We start from the raw sequence: 24259 nt of genomic DNA, 5'->3' as shown, positions 1-24259 counted from the left end.
AGACCAACATAGTGTCTTGTAACACGCCTCCATTCCAAATGAATAAAACTACATGCTAGGCTAGAGTGGCGATCGACCGACCGGCAGACAGGTCAGCTTATACCTTGCATGGCTGTTGTCTTCAAATCTATGACATGTTCAAGAACGTTACATTTGGTTCTTCATTTACGTACAATCCGACAAATAACGCTCTCGCCACCTCCCATCAGTAATTATCCCCGCGTGGGCTGTAAAGAACCCAACCCGCCTATGTTGAATACGCTAAGCGGTCCCTTAACAGCCTTCTTCCCCAACCTCCGCGCCCCACTCCTTTCATACCCACAAACACAGCAGGCCTGCAGACTCGACAAACCACGCCTAGGCATAGGTGCAGGCGAACGAACTCCACTGCTTAGGCTGGCCAATGGTGGCAAACGCCCCCTCAAGCGCTCCGCTGCTGGAACCGCTGCAGCCAACATCACTAGAGAGAGAGAGATATCAGTCCCGTGATACACGATAGTCATCCTTCCCCAGTGATCGTATATACTTACATCCAGAAGGTGCAGACATTGCCATCCCACACGCTGACCGACTGGACTTTATCATTCCAGCTCGCGTCCTTGCCGGCGAAGGAGACTTTCGGGTGTCAGTATGCTAAGAAAAGGCGGACTGGGCAGAGTCAGGGCAAGAGTGAGAAAGTGAGAACATACTGCATTGGTTCACGTTGGTGCTCTGATAGTTCGTGCAGGTGCCTGTGAACTCGGTCCCGGTGCACATGGTGCCCCAGGTGATGGAGGCGGTGGCTCCGTGGAGGAGACTGAGGAGAGTGGCGGCGGCTGCGATGGACTTCATTGTGATAGGGGGTGAGGATGGTAGATGTAGGTAGGCAGATGTAATGTTGTAGTATGAGGAGGATTGGCTTGTCGAGTGTGATTGCAGTCAAACTTGGGAGGTTGTGAAGGGGTTTATATATCGTTGGAAAATGCCCCTGCTTACATACTCAACCTGGGTGTCTCTGCTTGAAAGACCAATATGGTAGGAGTCTTCTTTCTTCAGCCTCACGGACATGATGCGCGCTCGAGTCAGAGCATGCATACTTCGTATAGGTCTCAAAATCGAGTAGATTTAGCTGGACCCTTCAGAGCCGGATTAGGGCACGATTGACTCGGTCGTATTGCGAAGCTCCACTTGAATCTCTCATCAGTCGGCTTGGTAAGCTTATGCTCTTTCTGCACGGCTTAGCCTCGTGAACCAAGACATCAAGCTGCATGTCTTCAGCTAGACTATCTAAAAAGAGGCTGATACCCGAACTACAGAGTGGACAATGTTCCTGCGGTGGTTCCGCCGCCCGCGGGGCTCGCCGAGCTCGGCGCAGCTAACCCAAGTAAGAGCAATCCGTCTCCGTGTCCGTCAGCGTACTAAACTATCGCACACGAACCCTTCGGCACCCGACGCTCCACTCTACTGACTTTGTTCCATATGACTTGGGTATGTGCAGGTAATTAGCATCGACTGAGTTCGGGGCCTGACGATTGGGCTGGCCTGGAGTTCGCGGGGGTAGAATCAATCTATCTATGGTATTGTGAAAATCTCGGGGTTGCATTGTTGCTCTGAGATTCCTAGAACGTAAGAAATCATATGGGCAAGTGATATTGTCTTATGCAACATTCATCTCCCCGAGGTTGTACCGGTAATTGTTGCTGCGATGGTTTGAGCGTCTAGTATGTCGACAATATGCTTCACGGCTGAACTACGTGATTGGGTCATGCGAGCGGAGTGTAAGGGCGATAGTGGCCGCGTACCCACGGCTAGAGGGGTGCAATATCGATGGAAATCAAACAATGGTAGGACCATTAGTGGCTGGTGGCACTGCATTTTACGCATCGAACATGGAGATTCACTCAAGAGATTCTACACCAGTCAGAAAAGGTAACACGAGACAAGTTTCCACCAAATTGAGCTAGGCACAAACAAAGGCACTTCTAAGGAGCTAGAAATATCTACTATCCAACCAATAGTCCATAATATCATATCCCTAAAGAGCGCGAACCCACTCCAGAGCGGTCTCCGGCTCCAACCGCTTCGTGTAATCCGGGTCCAAGAACACATTGCGCACCACCCCGTCCGCGCCCACGAGCACGGTCGCCGGGATCGGCACCTCCAAGCTCTGATCGCCGTACTTCCTCTCCCAATCGACCCCGAAGCCGGTCAGGATCGGACCGAACGCCTCGGGCTGCTTCCACACAATCCCCAGCTGCCGGGCGAGCTGGTTCCCCACGTCCGAGAGCACGGGGAATTCAAGGGCGTGCTTCTCCGCCACGGACAGGGAGGTGTCCGGGAGGTGCGGGGAGACGGCCGCGAGGGTGACGCCCGCGGCGATGAATTCGGGCAGGCGGGATTGCAGAGCGCGCAGCTCGAGGTTGCAGAACGGGCACCATTCCCCGCGGTAGAAGGAGAGGAGGAGGGGGCCCTTGGCTAGGAGGCTGGCGCTGGTGACATCGTTGCCGGTGGCGTCTTTCAAGGTAAAGTCGGGGAGCTTCTGGCCGGGCTGGATGGCTTTGCTGGCGTCGAAGGAGTCTTGCAGGGCTTGCACGCCGGAGTTGAAGGTGTCGATGACGGGGGCTGGGGCCGCCTTTTGGAAGTCGGCGTAGGCGCTTTGGAGGGAGGCTTGAAGAGACATTTTGAGGTTTTCAGGCGGTTTGAGCTCGAGAAGAGTTTGGACTAATGGGAATGGAGACTTGGGATGTTCTGCACAGGTGGATTGTGTTATGCGATGGTGAGAAAAGTGGCATTGGGCCGGATATCGCATTGCTCTTTATAGCTATCATCCTGCGACTAACTTAGAGCCGCACAGGGTCTTTGGCATGATGCACTCTTGATGCTTAGCAAGACGATGCTTGGAAATCCATGCGACATGAGAATTAGTAAGTCTCGTGAAATCTACCTCAGCCGCAGCCGAAGCGTTGACGGAGATGTAGATTAGATCGGGGCCGTGGGGGCGGGAGGGTCCCTGCCCGCCATCGGCGTCGCTTACCTAGTAGGGACTAGTCTCGCCGAGCTCGGCGAGGGCCCGCGCTGAGCCAATCACCGCACATTCTTGGACCCGGCCTTTGGGGAGGTTGGCAATGCATGCTTCATCAGCAGAAAGTGAATACGAAGAGTTGGGTGTGGTCAATTCATGCAGACGTAAGGATTTGAGGCTCTTGGACGCTTTCCTTGATTACCAATGCTACCACGAGAGAATGAAAGGGTTGCTGGAAGTGCCTCATGAGCCTCTGGTCGAGGTAATTCGACACGAAAGTTATTCCAAAATGATATAAGAAGCTGCTTGACCTCGAATACCGAATAACGAATCATTCGCCTTTCAGCACACCCAAGCTCTATTGTTTTCGGCCATAAAAGTCCAGGAGAAATTGCTGAGATGTCCAAGTTGATTGCCATCACAGGTGTCACGGGAGTCCAGGCAAGTGTGCTTTCCACGAAACCAGGGCATCTTACTTACAATCTACAGGGAGGCTCCGTCGCAAGCACATACCTCCAGCTTCCAGGATGGAAGGTCCGGGGTGTCACCCGCAACCCATCTTCTCCCAAAGCCATGGAGTTACAGGCGCGAGGCGTCGAGATCGTCTACGGGGACCTGAATTACCCTGACAGCCTGGAAGCAGCATTCCAGAATGCAACCATCATCTTCGGCGTGACTGACTTCTGGACAATCTTCCAAGACACCGAGAGCATGACGAAGAAACAACCAGACCAGGACCTCACGGAATATTGCTTTGAAGTAGAGGTCCAGCAGGGAAAGAATCTGGCGGAGGCCGCCGCCCGGATTCCGACATTGGAACGCTTTGTTTTCAGTTCCATGGCGTCCGCGAATAAGTGGAGCAAAGGAAAATTCCCCAGAGTCTACCACATGGACTCGAAAGCGGTGGTGGTCGAACATGTTCGAAGTCTGCCAGGCTTGAAAGACCGCTTCTCGCAGATCCAGGCACCGATCTACTTCAATCTGCTTTGGCAATGGGGTCTTCCGACAACACCAAAAAAGGTTTCGTCATCACTTGTTCTTCGTGAGGTTACGTTTATTGACGCTCTTCTCTAGCAAGCCGAGGGCTCCTATCGAATCTCCGGGGTTGGCCCGGCTGACATTCCCGTTCCCTTTGGAGACGTGCAAAATGACTTTGGTCGGTGTGTTAAAGCGGTAGCGGATGGACTTCCCGGCTTGAACCTTTTGGCTGTCGGAGAGTTCCTGTCATGGGAGGCGTATCTTGACATCTGGTGCCAGTCGCAGGGAGTACCGAACGGTGGCTACGAACAGCACACCATTGAATCATTCGAGAAGCTCCTGCCTGGTGGACTCGGTCGGGAATTTGGGGAGAACGTGCTTTTCGCGCAGCAGTTCGGTTATGACGGAGGTGATCCCACGGTGGTCCGACCCTCGCAGGTAAGCAGATTGCCTTTGCCCGGATCCTGGAAACAGGACCAAGGTTCTAACAGGACATAGTTCGGCATCGAAATGACTTCCTTCAAGGAGTACTGCGAGCGAACCGACTTTTGCTCTATTCTCTAAAGCAAGCAATATGTATTCAGCTAGTGGTGCGATGGCCCATAGCATCTTTACCTTGAGCATGATATCTGCAATTTCTGGCATCCTTTACAAGGTCTCTGTCCATCACATCTGACTTTCCGCTGGCGGCACACACCGCAGGCATGCGTCATCCCCGTAGTTGAAGTTTCAACCTGTTCCTCGAGTGTCGAAGTCGTGTATTTGCAAGTATGGTTATGCTTGACACAGTTCTGACATGGTTGCTGCTTGTCACATTTCACCCTTCGTCGGCGGCAATGGAGACATGGCTGGAGCCTCGTTGTGTAGCGATGGGTACCTGGCGCATCTGTCAAGGACGGCGGAGAGGTGGATCGTTGGGCCTCCTCCCACAGCCTTTCTCCGGCATGATCGCATGCACAATCCAACCAAGGGAAGGCCTTAAGCAGTGCCCGCAGAGAACGCCAGCTTGGGATTGAGGTAAGACTGACGACGGTTGCAAGCTTCTGTGCGAACCACGATCTTTCGATGGTGTGCTGCGCGGCTATGCCACCGATCGTAAGGAGCCACACGAGAAGCCCATTGTCCGCATCGAGTGTGTAATGATCGAATAGAGGTTCCTCGCTCAACTCCCGGCGCAGAAGCCCTGCGAGACGGGGAAGTGGCGAGCCGACAGGAGGAATGGGGAAAATGACTCCGACGCTAAATATGAGCAGGCCAAGCCTGCAGGCTTCATATCCGGGGTACCATTCTCTGTCGTCGCATTCCGCTCCTGTGGGCAGCGACATGACATGGAAGTGGACTAGGTTCCGGATGTCACACAACAAGCTGGTGTCGTGTGGTGCATTGTCGCCGTTCACATATGCATGAACCATGCTGCAGTACATGACGAAACCCTGCAATACGCATGCGAGGGCAAATGGTAGGCCAGCATTTTGGAATTTCTGCACCCCATGGTCCCACCATCCCCCAGACGAACTGAAATGGAACCGCCAATCGGAATTGTCATGCCCGCGGTTGGAATAAAATGGAATCTGAGGCTTGGTCAAGGTCAAAGTGGAGTTCACCAAGGTCCGGCTAAGTGCAAGATTAGCGAGGCTGCTACCAAAGAAACACATTAGGACCTTACTAGAAAATCGCCAAGGAGGCTCCCGGAATCCTGATCCTTTGGAGCCCGCCCTTCAGGGCCACTAGCTTGCAGAGGCCCGCCTGATGAGACATGTGCGGCACACGCGCCCCGTGAATATTGAGCCATTGTAGGCCTTGTAGTGGCGAATTGAATGGCGAAGAGCCGGTCCAATCTCGATCTTGAAAGGCATGATCCACTGCCTCAGTTAACATGAGAACGGCCAGGATACTTGCGTCTGTTACTGCAGTTGCAGCGTGCTGCAGCGCCTTGTTCGCTCTCGTCGCTGCCTCTTGCTGACATAACATTAACAATTGCTTGTTCTCCAAGACCATCGAGGTCGGTGTGTTCTTTTGATTCACGAGGCAATGCGTGAGCCTATGTGTGACGGCTGAGAACAGCAGCGCATTGAACAGCGCTGGGTTCTCCAGGGAGACGGGCAGCCAAGCATCAAGATAAGGGTTCTTGGCTCCTGAGCTCGGGATCATTCGAGGCGTCATGATGCTTAACCCTACAGCCAAGAATCAGTGGGGAGTAGACTTTCGGGGGGGGGGGGTCCATAATGCAGTATACATACGATACTGCAAGCAATTGCTGACGATGTCCGAGGGCAGTGTGGAGGGATATGTTCTGAAGGGGTCTATCTCACTCCCTGTGGCAGCACCCATCATCGGAAGGGTGGAAACACCATCTTTGGACGAACTCCGGATTTCCTCCACCTTGTTCTCGTGCTCGTTGAAAAAATCGTGGTTCTCCATGTGGGTGATCAGTCAGTGGTGATACCGATCTTGGTACTCCGTACAATACTTCCGCTTGGCGTTATCTGGCTCGAGATAGCAAGCTTTTATGTGGCTGATGGATGGAGATGAGGGGGTGCGGCTGGAAGACGCTCATGCCCCACGCTAGTCCTTAAGAGCGGCCGGTATAGCCGTTCAGCTGGTGCATATAATCCATCGGTAAGGCGGCGCTTTTTATATCGCTGATCGCTGTGGAGGAAGGACTCTGAAAAGTGTGAATTAAATTGGTGTTTCATGTCGGACAGCCTGAGGTAGGTAGGTAATGAATAGATGCCTCTGTCATGTAGACGAATGTAAGGGAAGCTGCCAATGGCAGAAACAGCCAAGCCAAGAAGGATTCCGGCTCTACGGGCGCCCAAGCACGCCGTAGATGCAGTCACATGATCTGAAAGCGGTGACACCCTCTTCTATCATGGGATCCGTAGCGGTAGCTAAACTAGGATGGGTGACGATGCCTTGCTGATTTCCTTGTTGGTTTCTCGCCAACGCCTCGCAGACCCCATGAATCTTGATGATTTGGATAGTGTGTGGAAAGACTGAGGTTTGTGGGCTGCGAAGGCGCGAAGGCCACGTGTGGCTGATTGCACCGGCAGTCGTTTTTGTATGGGAAATCTCAGGGTACCTTCCTGATCTGGGATAGAGCTAGCGCCCCACTATCATTTCCTTCCAGGGCCTAGCCAGGTGTCCACGGTAGTATCCAGGATCATTATCCATGATAGCACCGTCATTTCTTGATCTTAATCTCAACAAAATCAAAGGCGGTGAGCAATATAGGCAAGAAGTCATGTGAGCCTGGAGGAGCTGGAGAATCAATTGCTGTAGCATCACTCAGCTTCCTAAGCTTGGCTTCCTCAGCTTAGGTCGACTCTCAACAAAAACCGCCGCAAGCATGTGATTGCGAGCCCGGACCAACAGTTGACCCGCAATCACATGTCAGAGGCCCCACCTGTCAGCGCCTTCGACCAATCGATACCCGACGATAATAAGACGGAGGTCGGGTGGAACCGCTTGGCCCCCAACCAGCAACAACCAGCAATGCGGAGAGACCATGGGTAAGTTAGAGGTCAGGTGACTCGGCAAAAGAGGGGGAAGACTCGGGAGAAGGAGTGCAGTGCCCAGTGAGTCCACGGTGAGAACGAAGAGGGGCATCCGCCACTGATGCATGCACGACAGGGGACAATTTACGGCCATTTGCTACCATACCACCGTCATCCTTAATAAACCCAGTAACTAAAGTTATAAGTACCTGGCTGAAACTTTATGACACCCACCCTGATGAGTCGAAGACGACTCGAATTCCTGGAGCAACCCACTTCACTGAATAGACTGGCACTGGCGAGCCATGGATACCCAGTTTCCCAGATACGATCAATGGATCCATGAATATGGATGTTGGGAAGACTAACCCAAACCGGTTATGCCAGGATGTCTCGACTCTCTGCCCACAAACACACACCCCGGGGCCCTCCTCCCTCCTCCCTCCTCCACCGCTCTCAATTCTCTTTCTTTCTTTCTTTAAACACTCTGTCACTACTTAATCAACAACACAACACCTTCTGTCCTGCTCGGTGAGAAGAAAGCTCTCCTCCAATTCTTTCATCAATCTGCCGGTGAGTCTGCAGTGTAATGCAATCCTACCTATCACTGCATCAAGCTGACAACGCATGCCTGCCCAGTCCCTTTGAATACTCCCCGAGCTCCACCTTTCCTCTCGCCGACTGCTTCCTCCCTCTCATGCGTCCACCTTCTCTCTCAATTTAACGAAACCATGCCCTTCCTCGATACCACAAAAGACCTGTCGGCCCTATTCTCTCGCCAAGTGAAAGCGACCCCCGACGCGGTAGCCCTCGAGGATGACAAGACCACTTTCACATACGCGGAGCTCGATCGCGAGGTCGACTGCCTCTCCCGCCGCCTCCGCACATATGGAGTGAGCCGAGATACGCTGGTGGGCGTGCTGTTGCCAAGAAGTGCCGATTATGTGATTGCCTGCTTGGCCGCCTTGCGGGCGGGGGGCGCCTTTCTCGTCCTGGAGCTGGCCTACCCGCCAGAGCTGCTGGCGGACGTGATTGAGGACGGCAATCCAGCTGTCGTGATCACTCACCGGGCGGAAGTGGGCAAGATCAAGAGCAAGGTGCCCTTGATTGTCCTGGATGAGCCGGCCGCCCATGCAAATGGTCACGCGACCGAGCCGGCTCCGCTGCCAGCCGACGATGATTTGGACCGACTGGCATTCGTCTCCTACTCGTCTGGGACGACAGGCAAGCCCAAGGGTATTGCCAATCCTCACCGAGCTCCAGTGCTTTCCTATGATCTGCGATTCGGGGTTCAGGACCTGCAACCCGGCGACCGTGTGGCCTGCAATGTCTTCTTTATCTGGGAGATCCTGCGGCCGCTGTTGCGAGGAGCCACCGTGGTGACAGTGCCGGACGACGCGAGCTACGATCCCGCAGCATTGGTCGACCTGCTGGCAGCGAGAAAGATTACAGAGACCTTGATGACGCCCACGTTGCTGGCGACCGTGCTGCAGCGTCATCCCCACATCGATGAACGTCTTCCCGAGCTCCGCACGCTGTGGCTAAATGGTGAAGTGGTCACGACCGATCTGGCCCGTCGCGCGATCAAGGCTCTCCCGCAGACTCGCTTACTTAACTGCTACAGTGCATGCGAGACGCATGAGATCGCCTGCGGGGATATTCGGGAGATCATTGATGAGGAAGCGACCTACTGCCCGGTCGGTCCGCCTCTAGATCCAAAGCAGATTTACATTTTGGACGAGAGTGGCCAACCGGTCGATGCGGGAGTCAGTGGAGAGCTCTTCGTGGCCGGCCCACTGCTTGCCCGTGGATACCTCAATTTGCCCGAGACCACCGCCAAAGCGTTCTCTCCCAACCCCTTTGATACACAGCCCGGGTCTCGCCTCTACCGCACCGGTGATTTGGCCCGGCTGCTGCCCTCGGGACTCCTCGAAATTACCGGTCGCGTAGGATCGATGATCAAGTTGCGAGGATATTCCGTGGTGCCGGCCAAGGTCGAAAGCGAGATTGTCAAGAACCTCGCGGTCGGTCACTGTGCAGTTGTCGCTCATGGCGAGGGTTTGGAACGGCAGCTGGTGGCCTACATCGTGCCAGACAGGAACGCTGCCGGCCGGCCGACGGTTGAGGTTAACGAGGCCGGGTACAGCCCTGCGGCGCGTCGCATTCTGGCGCAGTCCCTTGCGCACTATATGATTCCCGCTTTGTGGGTAGAACTGCCGGAACTCCCCACTCATGATGTGACGGGCAAGGTCGACCTCAAGCGCTTGCCTCCCCCCAAGACTGATGTTCACACCAACGGTAACAGCAAAGCGGCGGATCAAGACCCGATCATTTTGGACCAGGTCGCAGCCTGCTGGGCTGCAGCTCTCAAGACATCCAAGACTCTTCTTACTGCTACGGATGACTTCTTCGACCTAGGGGGTCACTCTTTGTCGCTTGCTGACCTTTCTTCACGCCTGTCCCGGCACTTTGGCTTCCGGGTCCCCATTGCTCGGCTGGCGGAGACCACAACCCTGGCTGGCCACTTGGAGACCGTCCGTGCGATTCGTGATGGACACACAGCCGCAGTGCAAGCTGATCTTCCAGCTGTTCTGCGTGCGGACGCTACTCTCGACGATGACATCCGACCTGCGAACCCTGCCACGATTTGCTCCATTGACAAAGCCAACACTGTCCTTCTGACGGGCGTGACTGGTTTCCTCGGCGCTTTTCTGCTCCACGATCTGCTGGAAAACACCTCCGCCCAGATCATTTGTCTGGTGCGGTTTAATGAGCCTGCGAATGATGATCAGCCCGGGGGCGTGGCACGCATTCGCCGGAACCTTCTTGATCTCGGCTTGTGGCGCGATTCCGTGATGGAGCGTGTAGAGATTTTGCCAGGAAACCTTTCTCGCACACGGTTCGGTCTTTCAGCGAAGGCGTTCGATGAGCTGGCTGCTCGTGTCGATGTGATTGTGCATGCTGCGGCTACCGTTAACCTCGTGTACCCCTATGCCGCCCTGCGCGGGCCCAACGTGGGTGGTACGCGTGAGATTCTCCGGTTGGCGAGCAAGAGTGGCGCCACAGTGCAGTACGTCTCCACGAACGGGGTCCTGCCCGCCTCGGGCGAGAAAGGCTGGCCGGAGGACACGTTGTTGGATGTGGAGGATGTTCCGACCAAGCTGCTCGATGGATACGGACAAACTAAGTGGGTCGCGGAGCAGCTCGTTCTCGAGGCCGGCCGTCGCGGTCTGCCCGTGAAGGTCCATCGTGCCGGCACGATCAGTGGACATAGTACTACCGGTGCTGCCAACGCATGGGATCTTCTCTCCGCTTTGATTGTGGAATCGATCAAGTTGGGCTACGCCCCTGAAGTTCAAGGTTGGCGCGCGGAGATGACTCCGGTGGACTTCGTAAGCAAGGCCATCGTCCATCTAGCCACTCAGACCCATGCTGAGCAGACCATTTTCCATTTGGGTGACCCCAAACCCGTTGATACGCGCGATGTGTTTGCTGCTCTGAACGAGCTGGGCTACCCCACAAAGCCTCTTGGCTGGGATGAATGGGTTACCCTGTGGAACGAGAAGCGCAGTAACGTCAAGGGTGGTGACGGTGGGTTCACCGTGGATATCCTCCGCAGTGGTATGCCGACTGTGGAATTCCTGCGGGACATTGTCGTGCTAGATAACGCGGCCACCCGACCGTTCCGGGCATGCGTGGAACGGCCGAAGGTGGACAAGGCGCTGCTCGAGACCTACACCCGTCACTGGTTTGCCAGAGGATGGCTGTCAAAGCCTCCTGTGCGCCAGCAGGCGCTGAACGGAACTGCGCAGCTGGTCAAAGGTCCGCTTAGCGGCCGTGTGGCTGTTGTCACCGGCGCGTCATCCGGCATTGGTGCAGCAGTGGCTACCGCTCTTGCACGCGAAGGTTGCCATGTTGCTCTTGCCGCTCGTCGTGTGGAAGCTCTCGAGTCGTTGCAGAAGCAGCTGGAAGCCCACGGAGGCAAGATTATTGCTAAAAGGACAGATGTCACGAACAAGGCACAGGTGGACGCCTTGTTCCACGATGCCACCCAGGAACTCGGCCCTATCGACATCCTCGTCTCCTGTGCGGGTGTAATGTACTTCACCATGATGGCCAATGTGCAGACGGATGAATGGGAGCAAACGGTGGATGTGAACTGTAAGGGTCTCCTGCACTGCCTGTCGGCTACGGTCCCGGGCATGCTGTCCCGCGGCGCCGGACACATCGTGGCCATTTCCTCTGATGCCGGTCGGAAGGTGTTCCCGGGTCTGGGCGTGTACTCCGCTAGCAAGTTTTTCGTGGAGGCTACTCTGCAGTCTTTGCGTCTGGAGACCGCCGGAACGGGACTGCGCGTGACGAGTGTGCAGCCTGGCAACGTTGCCACGGATCTATTGGGGATGAGTACAGACGCGGAAGCGCTTAAGAAGTATGGCGAGCCGTCGGGGGCGGAGGTTTTGGCTCCGGAGGATATCGCCAATTCGATTGTGTATGCGCTGCGCCAGCCCGCACATGTTTCTGTTAATGAGGTGTTGATCGAGCCCCGGGATGAGCCGATTTAATGGGTCAATGATGATAGAGTATAGACATGCATGAGTGCTGCAATGAAGGTTTCTTGTTTTCCCAATGCTTGGTATATCGCATCACGTATTAATATCTCAGAGTTTATTTTCGATAACCAAGAATTTTACACTTTCTCTTTCAACTTAGGTCTCACCGTCTCTTCGGCTAATCAGTATTTCCTACCTCCTCTTCAAATAAACACAGTACACCACTCACCGCATTGCCTATATCCCCTTCAATGGGCCTAGACTCAGACCCATATTCGAGCAGCCCCGAACCCAACAACCGACACATTCCACTCAACATTCCTTCCAACCACCCCGATATGTTCAACTCTGACGATACATAAGACAACAGAACCCACCGCGTTCTCCACGTATGCACCTACCTCCCATCCACTCCAGCACTCGATTCAAGATGTACCTCCAATCCCTAACAACCACCACCCTCCTCCTCCCCCTCCTCCTCCTCACCAGCACCCACGCAACATCAACCACCCCATCCCCGAACGCCGACGAATTCACCCAACTCAACTGCCCCAACACCACAACCCCCACCGCGACCCCCGCCGAGCAACTCGCCGCGTGGACCACCTTCACCAACCTGATGTACACCGAGCACCGCCTCACCGACGCACTGAGCCACTACGTCGCCGGGAAATACATCAACCACTCACCGCTGGTGGCCGGCACAGGCGTGACCGAGACGGCCGCGGAGCTGACGAACCTCGTGCCGGACGTGACCTCGCAGCTGCAGCGGGCGTTCGTGGGGTGGGACGCAGCGGGCAATGCGTTTGGCGTGGCGCATACGCGGGTGATCCCGAATCCGAAGGAGGATGGGGCGGAGGGAGGGGAGTCGGCGCTCGTGGATATTATCCGCATGGTCGGGACGTGTATGGTGGAGCATTGGGATGTAGAGCAGGCGGTTGGTTCTAAGGGGGAGGGGGGGAATCCGATTGCTTTCTTTTAGGGTGTTGATTGTGTTGGTTCTGGGGGTGTTAGGAGCGAGCTGGGGTGGGTTGGGGGTGAAGGGGTGGTGTTATGTTTAAGTTTGATGCTATATGTTGGGTTTGGGTCCTTTGCTGGGATTGGGTCGGGGGTGTATATCATATACGTGTATACCGGGGAGATGGTACAGTGATTCAATTAAGGGTGATGCTTGATATGTTTGCTCTGTGGGTGGTGGTATACTACAGTTCTTGGGTAGCTTACATGCTAGCCGTCTCTTAATTTCTGTTCTTGTGAACATACTTTTTGGTGACTCTATATGCAATTCTGTATGACATCTGTAAGGTCATAAATAGTGGACCTTGGGATTGTAATGAGAGTTTGGAGAATCTTTCTAGGTATTTGATATTATTGACTAGTCTACACCTGAGAATATATAAGTTGTTGATCACGAACGTAATAATGATGCATTTACTTGCTCAAAGAGAAAAGCTTGATGCGTCAAGAATCGTTGGATTATTAAGGAAGGAGGAATTATCCACAGATTTCATGGTGTTTACATACATCCAGTTCAATTTGAAATCATGTGACTCGTTGAAGCGAGGCGTTACACGCACACGCCGATATAAGTACTGTACAGTACTCACCGGATTCTATGGATGAGGTAACATTTTATCAAATTGATGAAGCACTGTGGGCTACCTTAACGAGTAGATGCCAGGTAACCTGTATACAACTAAAACAACCATTAAACATGTAAAATAGCAGTCGCTTCTTGCCAAAGGTAATTCTACTCTGGTTGTGAACTGAATCCGACCGCCTTCTACCCGTGCGAGGTCCGATCGGCCCAAATAAGGGTCGGACTTGAGCTGGTCTCCCGGCACGCACCCGACGTCGGACCAAAGCATCGGAGATCGGAGATCGGACATCTGCCATCCACCCCGCGTGCAGCATCCGCATCGTCGGTCCTGAGGTAGGGCTCCCCGCAACATCTCTGGGGAAGCGATCTTTCAGAAATGGAGATAAAATGAAAGACCTCCCACACAATCCATCACTCCTTCCTCCAGACAAACCACAACACACACAATCATCAACATGACCACGCAACCGCGCCTCAAACTCGCCCTGATCGGCCTCGGCCGTCTGGGAGCCATCCGCGCCGAAATCCTGGCCTTCAGGCAGCCTCGTATCGAGCTTGTCGCCGCCTGTGACACGAAACCCGGGGCTGACGAATGGGCGGCGGCCAATCTGCCTGCCTCCGTGAAGTTTTTCGCCGATCCAGAGGACTGCATGAAGAACAGCGGTGCCGAGGCCGTCCTGATCTCGACAGCAACCGCTACCCACGCGCCTTTGATTATCAAAGGCCTTGACCTGGGTCTGGTGAGTTCTACTGCCCTTTGTCAGTCTCAGAACTGGGTTGCGGACTGACACACTCCGTCCAGCATGTCATGTGCGAGAAGCCGATCTCGGTCGACGTGATCACCACCGAGGAGGTCCTCGCCAAGGCTGCGTCCAAGCCCCACCTCAAATTCCTGGTTCCCTTCTGTCGACGATGTGAGTGGACTTCAGCCCCCTGTGCTGTGGCAACTAGTGTTTAGGGGTGAGCTGACCCGCGCTAGATGATGAGTCGTACCGTCAGGTGAAGCAGATGGTCGAGGCTGGCGCACTCGGAGACGTCCACGCAGTCGAGAGCTCTTGTCTTGACCAGCAGGACCCTACAGGTAAGTTTTCACCTCTCCTTGTCAGTTCGTACCTGTGAGCCCGTCCACCTAATCCACCATGCCCCTAGGCTTCTTCGTGCGCTTCTCCGAGCAATCCGGAGGTATCTTCGTCGACATGGGTGTTCACGATGTCCGTCCCCTTTCCCTGTACTTCCACCTACACTCCCCCATGCTAACCATAATCCTGCAGATCGACATCGGCCGGTACTACCTGGACGTCAAATCCGGCCTCACCAACCCCAAAAAGCAAGTCAACCGGGTCGTCGCGGTGGGCCAACAGGCCGTGTACGGCGAGCTCTCGAAGTACGGCGACGCCGACAACGGCTGGGGGCTGGTGGAGTTCGCCAACGGCAAGATCCTGACCTTCCACCTCGGGCGGACGCTGACCAACGGGTTCGAGGGGATGACGCGCGTGTGCGGCACCAAGGCGCACTCGGTGATCAACGCCAACTCGACCATCAACCGCGTCGAGGTGCGCGACGCCCACGGCGTGCGCACCGCCACCACCCCGGACGCCTTCGTGCTGTACGACAAGTCCTTCCTCAAGGACCTGGAGGAGTTCGCCACCGCCTGCCTCGACGGGGCGCCCTTGACGTGCGCGCCCGAGGACGCGTACGAGGCCGCCAAGATCGCCACGGCGCTGCAGTTCTCCTTCCGCCACGGCGTGCCCGTGTACTTTGACGAGAATGGGTTGGCGATTCTGGATGCGGGCAGGAAGGCATGATTTGAGCATCTGGGACGTGGTGGCTTGGGTTGGTCAGAGTAGCGTTTTGCATTTTTGTTTTTGTTATGAGTGGTGGACGCATAGAACTGGGGATTACGAATCAAAAATATGTGCATGACATTTTCTCTCGGTTCGAGGCACCTAGAATTCGTAGAATCGACACTTTAGGCTTGATCTTTCTAGTACTAGAGTCAACATATCTCAGAACAACATGGCGTTACTCAAGGCTGGATTTGCTTGCACGTGGCCAGATCTTTCACTTATTTAAAAATCCTTTGTTATAATCTTAAATCTTTTGACCAATTCTTTGGACCGGGCGAAACATTTTCAAGACCAGGGAGAAACACGCGAAAATACAAGTGTGTTTCTTGTCGATACTGGAATGTGATGCCGTTCGCTTACGCCTCGCATTTCACTCACTCTTCTCCTATCAATGAATCCCTAGAATAAACTAATGCCTCATCTTCTCCGTTCACCGACACACTTGAATCCAGCATGTCATGTAGGTGTTTTCCCCATAGGTCCACAAGAAACACAGATCGAGTGATTGACTGGCCATACGTAGAATTTATATACATATATGCTATTTCATTACAACGTATAATGATAAGCTCGGAAATCCGGCAAAAATGCACCTCACCATATCTACAGGCTGCTAGTAAGAGGTATAAACGAATCATTAGTAGCTACACAAAACAAACCACTCCACCGCCAGAGTCTAATGCGATCCATCCGCCTAGCCCAGCGGTATACTTCCCAACAGATCCTGAAGAAGCATCGGATCCCAAAAGTCTTGCAACTACCCCGATACGGAACACGTTAGCCATCGCACACCCAAGCAGATAGAGGACAAGACAGGAGGATCCCACCAGCTCATTCGTCGAATCCGGCGTCACCACCGGCAACGACGAGCCCGCCACAATCATCGAAGGATCACCCTGCAGCACCCCGAAAGGATGATGATGGAGGTCATTCGGCGACGGGTTCGAGCCCACGTCAATGCCATGCGGCGAGTCGGTGGGCGTTTCATCCGCCAGCTGGATCGTCGTCCGGATCGTCTGCCGGCCCTGGCCCGCCCGCTCGATCAGTCGCGTCCGCCAGCCCAGCAGCTCGACGTCCTCGCTGTCCTCGCGGTCTCGGTCACCCCGCCGGCCCACATCATCCTGCGCAGCAGCCGGCTGCGTCGACGCGGAGGCGATCTTGGCCGACGCCCGCGCGCGCAGCCTCGCCAGCCACTGCAGGTTCCGGCCGTAGCGTGGGGTGTTGGCGCCGTGTTGGATCAGCGAGGTGAAGAGGTTGATTGCGGCGTCGAGCTGGGTCAGAGCGAAGGCGGCCATGGGATTGCTGGGGTCGCGCAGCACGAGGGTTCCCAGGCAGAGAGCGGAGCCGAAGACATGGTACTAGAATAGAAAGGTGGTTGGGAGAGATGTTCTGGCCCGAAGAGAATGGGGGGGATGCGCCTACCCAGAAGTTCCATTGTCTGGTGCTGACCGCGGGGAAACGGGTGTGAATGTCGTCGACAATTGCGATGATGATCTGAGAGTGTCAGCTGGAGCGTCTTGCATGTTGGACGAGCGAAGATGGAAGGCTCACGGCGCAACGCTCTATCACGGTCAAAAATGAAGGCGCGTAGACGGATCTCATCCGGTCGTTGATATCGTACAGTGCTTTCGCATAATATGGTCGATGGAGGTTGATGATCGTCTCCGAAATGTTGAGCGCTAGATTCATTTGCTACCGAGTACTTAGTCAGACAATCCAACTTGCCATGGGAAAAGGACGAACTTGAAAAGAAATGGTCATTGATCTCCGGGAGGGTTCGGGCGATGCCTCGATTGCCGCTTCGACGTGAGGGTAGCGAGAGGGCATGGACAGAAACGCGGCTCGACAACGAAGGGAAAACGGCAGATTGCGCTCAAATTCGCCGCTACAGAGCGTCAGTTTTCAAGTCAGACTGTGGCGGTGGGGCACATACAGTCTAATGTCGAGGTCGGTCACAGCCGAGTACGGTGGTTTGTGCACCTTCATCGCCATATGGAGAATTCTGCGGGCTGGTTAGATGTGAGGCATCCTCGGGACGACAAGAGAAAAACACACTCGGACGAAAGCTGCGAGAGCTCAAATCGAAGGATCGAATAGCTCTTTTCACCGGTTGCGTTCTCCGGCTCGGAAGGGAATGCGACATCGCAATGCTCCGGATTCATGGCGCATCTGCCTGAGATTAGACATATCATAAGACCTGAACGGGGAACCCATACGGCCTCGAGAAGCAATGTGCCTGGAAGGTGTCGGCGGCATTCAACTCCCAGAACACCTTGCGTCTTTCCTCAATCACATCCGGCGGAAGATTCCAGCGGGCGCCGTCTCGATGCATACCCATCTAGACATATAGATTATCCATCAGTGGTGAACTTCACTTGGAGCAGTTGTGCTTACCGCTTGAACTAACCGCATGACCAGGCCCCAGAGCGGCCAGGCATTGTCCCCTCGGCCCCCTTTATCTAAATGTCTAGACCAATGTCAGTGAAAGAATAAAAATTGCGGAGCCACTCAGTAACGTACAGATGCAGATGCGCCATCAAATGCTGCTGATCGTTAGCAGTGAAAGATAGCGACAAGCTCAAGACTCACTAAAGTTTGTAGTCCGGCGACCATGTTGTTGGAAAAGAAGCGCCCTTTCACCAGAGCCAACTCCGAGAGATGCAGCCAGTCCTCGGCAGATGGATCATAGTTAGGCATCTCAATGTTAAACAAGGTGCCTTGGGCCAGGACGATGAACACCAGCGCAATCTCCTGCGGATTGACCCGCGGAGACACGGAAACTCCCTCGGCAAACTTGTAGACGCGGTCGAAGGTCTTCTGGAAACTGGCTTTGGGAGCAACATCATGGCTGAAGCATTGTCAGCGTTGCCTCGTAAGCCCCGTCAATCACACTCACTGCCAAGCACAATAGCGATAGTACGATCCCACCAATGTCTCCGCCTCCTCCTTGGTGGGCAGGCGGGAAAGCAGCTCCCGAGTACTGACGTGTGAGGCTGCCACATTGAACGGAAAGGCGATGGGAGTGGTACCGGGAGTCAAGCGGTAGGGCTGGGATGGAACCGAATCTGGGATCTTTGGGGAAGGAGCGCGGGTCACCGGGGGACTGTCCGATGCGTCTTGGGTTTCCGACTACATAGATACACATCTCAGTGGCTGTGAACGAGGCTCCAGCAGAGATGACCTACCTCTTTCAACCATTCACTGCCGGCCGTCGGGCCCAGGTACTTGGACCGGCCTCCTTTACCCAACATCAAGGTGCCGTAGGAGCCGTTCTGCCCGGCAACGCCAAGGGGCTGTGGGACGGGATTCTGGTAGCCACTGTTCCTTCGATCGCTGCGCCCAGATAGGCTAATTCGGCCCGAAGCAGCTGAAGAGGATTCGTGCAAAGGGTCGGACTGTAGCGCGTGGGCGAAAAGGGCGAGTTGTTCAAAGTCATCCCGTCTGTTGCCGTTGTGCGGTGGTTGCCGTGAGTTGCGGCCCGAATGGTCGGCGGACCCCTGCTCCGCGGCAGTGTTTTGGGCCTGACCGCGATGTTGTGAAACATCATGTTGAGAGGGCGTGTCCCAGATGTGTATGGATGGATGATCCAAGCGAGGAATGTCGGGTGAACGGGGTGCATTGTCTTCCTGGGTAGGGGGATGTTCAGCTTGTGCAGGACTCTTACGCTGCTTTTTGGGTGTATCAGATCCTCTACCATAGCAGCCAATCAGTATCATGCAGGCATGCATAAGCACATGGAACGTGAACAAACCGGGACGGTGCAGTGTCGGCTGCACCTGGGTTACAGAATGAGGTCCGGCGTCGGCGGACACAGTTTGAGCACGGCACTGCAATGTTCCTTCTTTCAGCCGGTGGGCACGGTCTCCATACATCAAACTCAAGTTACTGACACTGCCGATCACATTTCATCTTCAGCCGGCGACATTCTGCAAGGGTTATTGGAATCAACCTTTCTATACGTTTGACCGTCACATTCTACGAGGGAAGCAGCACTGACCTGCACAGCTGAGGGATGGGCGCTGTCTTCGCTGTTTTTTGGTCGGTCTGGGATCGTCATCGGCCTCATGGCTGACTCTTCCCGATGGTTGGGAGCGGTCCGATCCTGGGACGTTGGCCATCATGCCATATGAATCGGGTTGCATGAATGAAATGCAGTGAAGTGACAGGCGGGTGTTGTCGATGACGGAAAGCCGAGGAGGGAGGCGGGAGAGGCGAGAAATATGTCCGGTCATGTGATGAGCCACCCCCACCCCCACCCTCACCCCCACACCCCCGCAAAAATACGAGAGATTATCTCCGATGCCAGCCTTGAGCCTTACGACGTAATGCATCCCCGATTCCATCAATTCCAGATTGCTTTATCTCCGGTCCCAAGATGGAAATGGCCCGATCTACCCGAGAGACGAGTCTCTTGAAAAAGGTATAGAAGACGCGACTGGAGAAGCTATAAATTGAGTTCGACAAACAAACATCACATCCTTGCTCATCAGACTTGTTTTGAATTATCGTTTCAATTGTTCCGTTTGTTTCATCAGCCAAAATGGTTCTCAGAGTTCAAGAGTCGGGCCTGGACCACCCGATAAACCAGGTCAGCCTGACCGACCTCAAGGCCCAGGTCGTGGTCAGCGAGCTGGATACTCCCTCCTCCAAGCCTCCTGTCGATGACAACTACATGTACGACTTCAAGTACAACCACCCTCTTCCCACCTCGGACGTTCTGGGAATTGAGATCCCCTCCGACTGCGACGCTCAGAAGGAGGCGGAGACGATTGTTGCCCGCCTTTCCGAGAGCATGGGAGCTGGCGGTGCGCAAGCATTCACCGATCTCTTCCTCCCATATGGTAGGTCCTTCTCTGTGCTCCCATATGGCATGCATATGCAACCAACTGACATGACAATCCCTCAATACAGGTGTCTGGCGCGACAAGCTGTCCTTCACCTGGGACTACCGCACATTCAACTTCCACCCCGCCATCTTGAAGGCTGCCCAGGACCTTTTCCCCACTACGAAAGCCGACAGCTTCAAGTTCTTCAGTCCCGCTCCCGCGGTTTCCCGCCCATACCCCGATTTTGCCCAGCTACAATTTGTGGTGTCATTTGAGACTGAAGTCGTCAATGCTTCAGCGGTGATCAATGCCGTTCTCACGAAGGAGGGGTGGAAGATCTACACCATGCACACTGTGGCCGAGAAACTGAAGCAGTTCCCGGAAGTGCCCCCGGCCGACGGGCATATGACCGGTCCCATCAGCTGGGAGAAGCAGCGGGCCGCAGAAGTAGAGGCTGCCAATCCGGAGGTTCTGATTATTGGTGGTGGACAGAAGTGAGCAATTCCCTTCTCCATGCCTACATTGCAGGTGCTGACGCCCTTACCCCACACCAGTGGTCTCGCGCTGGCCGCCCGATGCAAGGCACTGGGCATGGACAGCCTGATCATCGAGCGCGGCGACGAAATCGGAGACGTCTGGAAGAAGCGCTACGAGTACCTCTCGCTGCACTTCCCTCACTGGGCCGACGACCTGCCCTACTTCCCCTACCCCAAGCTCTGGCCCACGTACACTCCCGCCCAGAAGCAAGGCATGTACATGCAGTGGTACGCCGAGGCGCTGGAGCTGAACGTCTGGACCAAGTCGGAGGTGGTCAAGGCCGAGCAAGACGAGCAGAACCGGTGGACGGTCACAATAAACAAGGGAGGCCGGGAGACTCGCGAACTGCGCCCCAAGCAGGTCATCATGGCCACCTCGCTGTGCGGCGTGCCTATGACCCCCCAGGTCCCCGGCATGGCCGACTTCAAGGGTGTCATCCGCCACTCGACCGCGCACGACAGCGCACGGGATTTTGTCGGGAAGAAGGTCTGTGTGGTCGGCACCTCCTCCTCCGGCTTCGACACGGCCTTCGACTGCTCGCGCCGTGGCATCGACGTCACCCTCCTGCAGCGGTCCCCCACGTACATCATGTCCCTCACCCACTCCGTGCCCCGCGCGATCGGCAACTACGGCCCCGATGCCGAGGGCAACCGCCCCAACCAGGAGGAACAGGACCGCTTCTTCTTCGCGACCCCCACGGGCCCCGGAGAGGAGCTGGCACGCCGCAACGCCAAGGTGCTGGAGGACCTCGACCGTCCGCTGCTGGATGCGCTGCACGCGCGGGGGCTGCGCACCTGGCGCGGCCAGCGCGGCACCGGCGGCTCCACACTGGGCCAGACGCGCAACGGAGGCTTCTACTTCGACGCGGGTGCGTGCGAGCACATCATCAACGGCAAGATCAAGGTGGAGCCGGGCTACATCGAGCGCTTCACGGAGGACAAGGTGATTCTCAACGACGGCCGCGAGCGCGAGTTCGACCTGGTCGTCTTCGCCACCGGCTTCTCCAACACCATCGACTCCGTGCGGGCCACGCTGGGCGACAAGATCGCCCGCCAGTGCGGGCCCATCTGGGGCATCGACGAGGAGGGCGAGTTCAAGACCGCGTACCGGGAGACCGGGGTGCCCAACCTCTGGCTCATGGTCGGCTACCTGCCCTACACCCGCTTCCATTCGAAGCTCATGGCGATGCGTATCAAGGCGCTGATGGAGGGGGTCTCCCCCGCGCCTTACACGGCTTAGACTTCGACTGGTGTGCTTTTTTGGGTTGCCTGTATATACGTATGGATTTTTCTCATGATCACGAACTTTCCCTGTAATTGGTTCTTATTCAATGTCAGATTTCTTGATATTATTTCTCCGAGTGCGATATTGTAGGGTAGATGTCTTTAAGAAGAAACTGTGTCCGACGCTAGTCTAGACATACCTCACGTCATAGACCAAGCTTCATTTAAAACACTCAGAAATGCTTCAGGATACACTGTATAGTTCAATCTCACTGCGGATGAGTCTGAAGTAGCCCAGGTCATGTAGTGTCCATTATACGGCAACGTGCTGCCGCAAAGGGTTCCTTTACCCAAATTCGAAAAAAGCTTATGATTGAGCTACCCTGGAACGAGCTCATAATGCCAGGGCGGAAGGTATTACCATCAAAATCCGCACTTACCAGTCTTTATACCACGTGCATATACCTAATTATTATAACAACACACCCGGGGGTTTGACTTTTAGAGAGGTCAACGCAAACGTGTGCCGAATTTTCTCCGGATTCCCCCGAGCTACACATCCGCATGAGACCTGTATTCTGACAAAATGGAATTTATTCATTCAGAGGATGTGAGACCCTTCAATTTTATATATACACGGTAGTGGTGGAAAAGTGGTGGAAAGCAACTCACGTAGAGAAAGAGGTAGAGAGGTATGGCGCTTCGCAAAGTGCGAACAACCGAACTACGGACTCAGGCCCTTTATCATATGAAACTTATTTTGTGAACGTGCAACAAGAATTTCTCATTTTAATTCGGTACAGCCTAACACCAAAGACTCGCTTTTTGAATGATAAATCTATACGGCATGCCCTCACCAACGGCATCACTGCGCCTTGACCGGACCGTACCAGTCCGCAAAGCCCAGGTCAAACCCCCACAGCGGCGTGTTCAGCCGTTGAGCCTTGCCCTTGGCCGCCAGCCCATCGAGCACGGCCAAATCCTCCTCGGAGAGCGCAATGACCTCGCGGTTGCTGGCAATGCGCTTCTCGGTCACCGACTTCGGCAGCACCACCACGCCCTTGTTGACGTGGTAGCTGATGAGGATCGTGGCAGCCGAGACGCCGTTCTTGTCCGCGATCTGCTGGATCTCGGGGTCGGACATGATTGGGGCACCTGACCACACATGTTAGTGACTTGGTTGACTGTGGAGTCTTTTTCTAGAGTGAGCGCAAGTGAAACCCACCAGTAGAGCCTAGAGGCGAGTACGCCTCCAGAACAATGCCAAGCTTCTCGCAGTACTCGCGGAGTTCATGCTGCGGCAGGAACGGGTGCAGCTCGACTTGGTTGACCGCCGGCACAACCGTCCACTTCTTGCGCAGCTCCTCGAGGTAGGGGATGGACCAGTTGGCCACACCGATCGCCTTAACTTTGCCGGATCGGTACACCTCCTCCATCTGGCGCCAGGTCTCGTTCTGGTCCCATGACCGGTCAACCGAGCGGGTACCGTCTGGGTTCACTGGCAGGAGCTCGCTAGTTTCGTTCTGCACGCGCATAGGGTTAGCCCATGGAGAGGCTAGGGACAGGGACCAGGAGGACTCACCGGAACAAGCCGAACGGGCCAGTGCACCAGCTGATAGCAACGTGGGTCAGTCTGGTTACCATACAAGGTATCACGCGAGTGTCACGTGTTGGACAAGACCTACGTAGAGGTCGAGGTAGTCGGTGCCCAGTGCCTCCAGAGTCTTCTGCAGACCCTCCTTGACGTTGGGGTGGTGGGTGTTCCAGAGCTTGCTGGTGATGAAGATCTCCTCACGGGGCACGCCGCTGTCTCTAATCCCCTGACCGACTTCGTTCTCGTTGCCTATTACGTAGGCATTAGACTAGTCATGGAAGAGGCGCAATGGCCCGTCGATGTATGGGAGCTCACCGTAAATTCTGGAGGATGTTAGCGGGGGCGACTTGACACAGGGAGACAACAAGACTTACAATGCTGCGTCGATGTGACGGTATCCATTCTTGAGGGCGAAGGCCACCGCCTTGGCCACCTCTCCGGGCTCGGATTTCCAGGTTCCTATACATCGAAACACCAGGTCTTAGCAAGTACTGTACCGTATCACGACAGTCCACAAACATAGGCACGTACCGAGACCGACGGCGGGAATCAGGGCGCCCGTGTTGAGCTTGAAGTGAGTAGAAGGAGCCATTGTGTTATTGCTAT

The 24259-nt window shown here is 55.0% G+C and overlaps 10 protein-coding genes across 10 annotated transcripts; 5 read left to right on the top strand and 5 right to left on the bottom strand.

Annotated features, from left to right (window-relative positions):
• Positions 1–230: 230 nt before the first annotated feature.
• BO95DRAFT_440180 (uncharacterized protein) lies at positions 231–899 on the bottom strand. The gene is made up of 3 exons (XM_025585898.1): positions 690–899; positions 531–615; positions 231–460 (listed from the first exon to the last, which is right to left on the bottom strand). The coding sequence occupies exons 1-3, from the start codon at positions 829–831 to the stop codon at positions 358–360; spliced, it is 330 nt and encodes a 109-aa protein (XP_025445233.1). The 5' UTR covers positions 832–899; the 3' UTR covers positions 231–357.
• Positions 900–2014: 1115 nt separating this feature from the next.
• BO95DRAFT_407887 (peroxiredoxin-like family protein) lies at positions 2015–2659 on the bottom strand (the record flags this gene model as incomplete). The annotated part of the gene is made up of 1 exon (XM_025584087.1): positions 2015–2659. The coding sequence occupies one exon, from the start codon at positions 2657–2659 to the stop codon at positions 2015–2017; it is 645 nt and encodes a 214-aa protein (XP_025445232.1).
• A 741-nt stretch (positions 2660–3400) lies between these two features.
• Positions 3401–4543, top strand: BO95DRAFT_450959 (NmrA/HSCARG family protein; the record flags this gene model as incomplete). The annotated part of the gene is made up of 4 exons (XM_025588052.1): positions 3401–3442; positions 3491–4021; positions 4076–4417; positions 4478–4543. 4 exons carry the CDS (start codon positions 3401–3403, stop codon positions 4541–4543), a joined length of 981 nt encoding a protein of 326 aa, XP_025445231.1.
• A 47-nt stretch (positions 4544–4590) lies between these two features.
• BO95DRAFT_356223 (uncharacterized protein) lies at positions 4591–6310 on the bottom strand (the record flags this gene model as incomplete). The annotated part of the gene is made up of 3 exons (XM_025582292.1): positions 4591–5593; positions 5646–6153; positions 6220–6310. The coding sequence occupies 3 exons, from the start codon at positions 6308–6310 to the stop codon at positions 4591–4593; spliced, it is 1602 nt and encodes a 533-aa protein (XP_025445230.1).
• Positions 6311–8109: 1799 nt separating this feature from the next.
• On the top strand, positions 8110–12181 carry BO95DRAFT_45076 (non-ribosomal peptide synthetase). Its single transcript, XM_025588033.1, has one exon. The coding sequence runs from the start codon at positions 8208–8210 to the stop codon at positions 12036–12038; it is 3831 nt and encodes a 1276-aa protein (XP_025445229.1). The 5' UTR covers positions 8110–8207; the 3' UTR covers positions 12039–12181.
• Positions 12182–12456: 275 nt separating this feature from the next.
• BO95DRAFT_429302 (nuclear transport factor 2 family protein) lies at positions 12457–13008 on the top strand (the record flags this gene model as incomplete). Its single annotated transcript, XM_025584887.1, has 1 exon — positions 12457–13008. The coding sequence occupies one exon, from the start codon at positions 12457–12459 to the stop codon at positions 13006–13008; it is 552 nt and encodes a 183-aa protein (XP_025445228.1).
• A 962-nt stretch (positions 13009–13970) lies between these two features.
• BO95DRAFT_471596 (putative NAD binding Rossmann fold oxidoreductase) lies at positions 13971–15431 on the top strand (the record flags this gene model as incomplete). Its single annotated transcript, XM_025589605.1, has 5 exons — positions 13971–14366; positions 14429–14540; positions 14606–14707; positions 14776–14837; positions 14898–15431. The coding sequence occupies exons 1-5, from the start codon at positions 14082–14084 to the stop codon at positions 15429–15431; spliced, it is 1095 nt and encodes a 364-aa protein (XP_025445227.1). The 5' UTR covers positions 13971–14081.
• Positions 15432–16051: 620 nt separating this feature from the next.
• BO95DRAFT_383462 (uncharacterized protein) lies at positions 16052–19633 on the bottom strand. The gene is made up of 16 exons (XM_025583422.1): positions 19471–19633; positions 19364–19399; positions 19225–19300; positions 18659–19163; positions 18370–18602; positions 18063–18321; positions 17994–18016; positions 17868–17940; positions 17690–17811; positions 17529–17642; positions 17407–17475; positions 17217–17358; positions 17025–17165; positions 16896–16967; positions 16301–16831; positions 16052–16230 (listed from the first exon to the last, which is right to left on the bottom strand). The coding sequence occupies exons 1-16, from the start codon at positions 19613–19615 to the stop codon at positions 16168–16170; spliced, it is 2604 nt and encodes an 867-aa protein (XP_025445226.1). The 5' UTR covers positions 19616–19633; the 3' UTR covers positions 16052–16167.
• Positions 19634–20013: 380 nt separating this feature from the next.
• On the top strand, positions 20014–22075 carry BO95DRAFT_490053 (flavin-containing monooxygenase; the record flags this gene model as incomplete). The annotated part of the gene is made up of 3 exons (XM_025590598.1): positions 20014–20314; positions 20385–20793; positions 20854–22075. 3 exons carry the CDS (start codon positions 20014–20016, stop codon positions 22073–22075), a joined length of 1932 nt encoding a protein of 643 aa, XP_025445225.1.
• Positions 22076–22924: 849 nt separating this feature from the next.
• Positions 22925–24245, bottom strand: BO95DRAFT_460955 (putative glycerol dehydrogenase (GCY1); the record flags this gene model as incomplete). Its single annotated transcript, XM_025588785.1, has 7 exons — positions 22925–23214; positions 23285–23582; positions 23642–23671; positions 23745–23902; positions 23969–23976; positions 24028–24112; positions 24185–24245. 7 exons carry the CDS (start codon positions 24243–24245, stop codon positions 22925–22927), a joined length of 930 nt encoding a protein of 309 aa, XP_025445224.1.
• Positions 24246–24259: the final 14 nt, after the last annotated feature.

The sequence above is a fragment of the Aspergillus brunneoviolaceus genome, assembly GCF_003184695.1.
Source record: "Aspergillus brunneoviolaceus CBS 621.78 unplaced genomic scaffold BO95scaffold_13, whole genome shotgun sequence".
NCBI classification, from domain to species: Eukaryota; Fungi; Ascomycota; class Eurotiomycetes; order Eurotiales; family Aspergillaceae; genus Aspergillus; species Aspergillus brunneoviolaceus.
The sequence above is the reverse complement of the archived record's forward strand: the minus strand, read 5'-3'. Positions and strand labels throughout refer to the sequence as shown.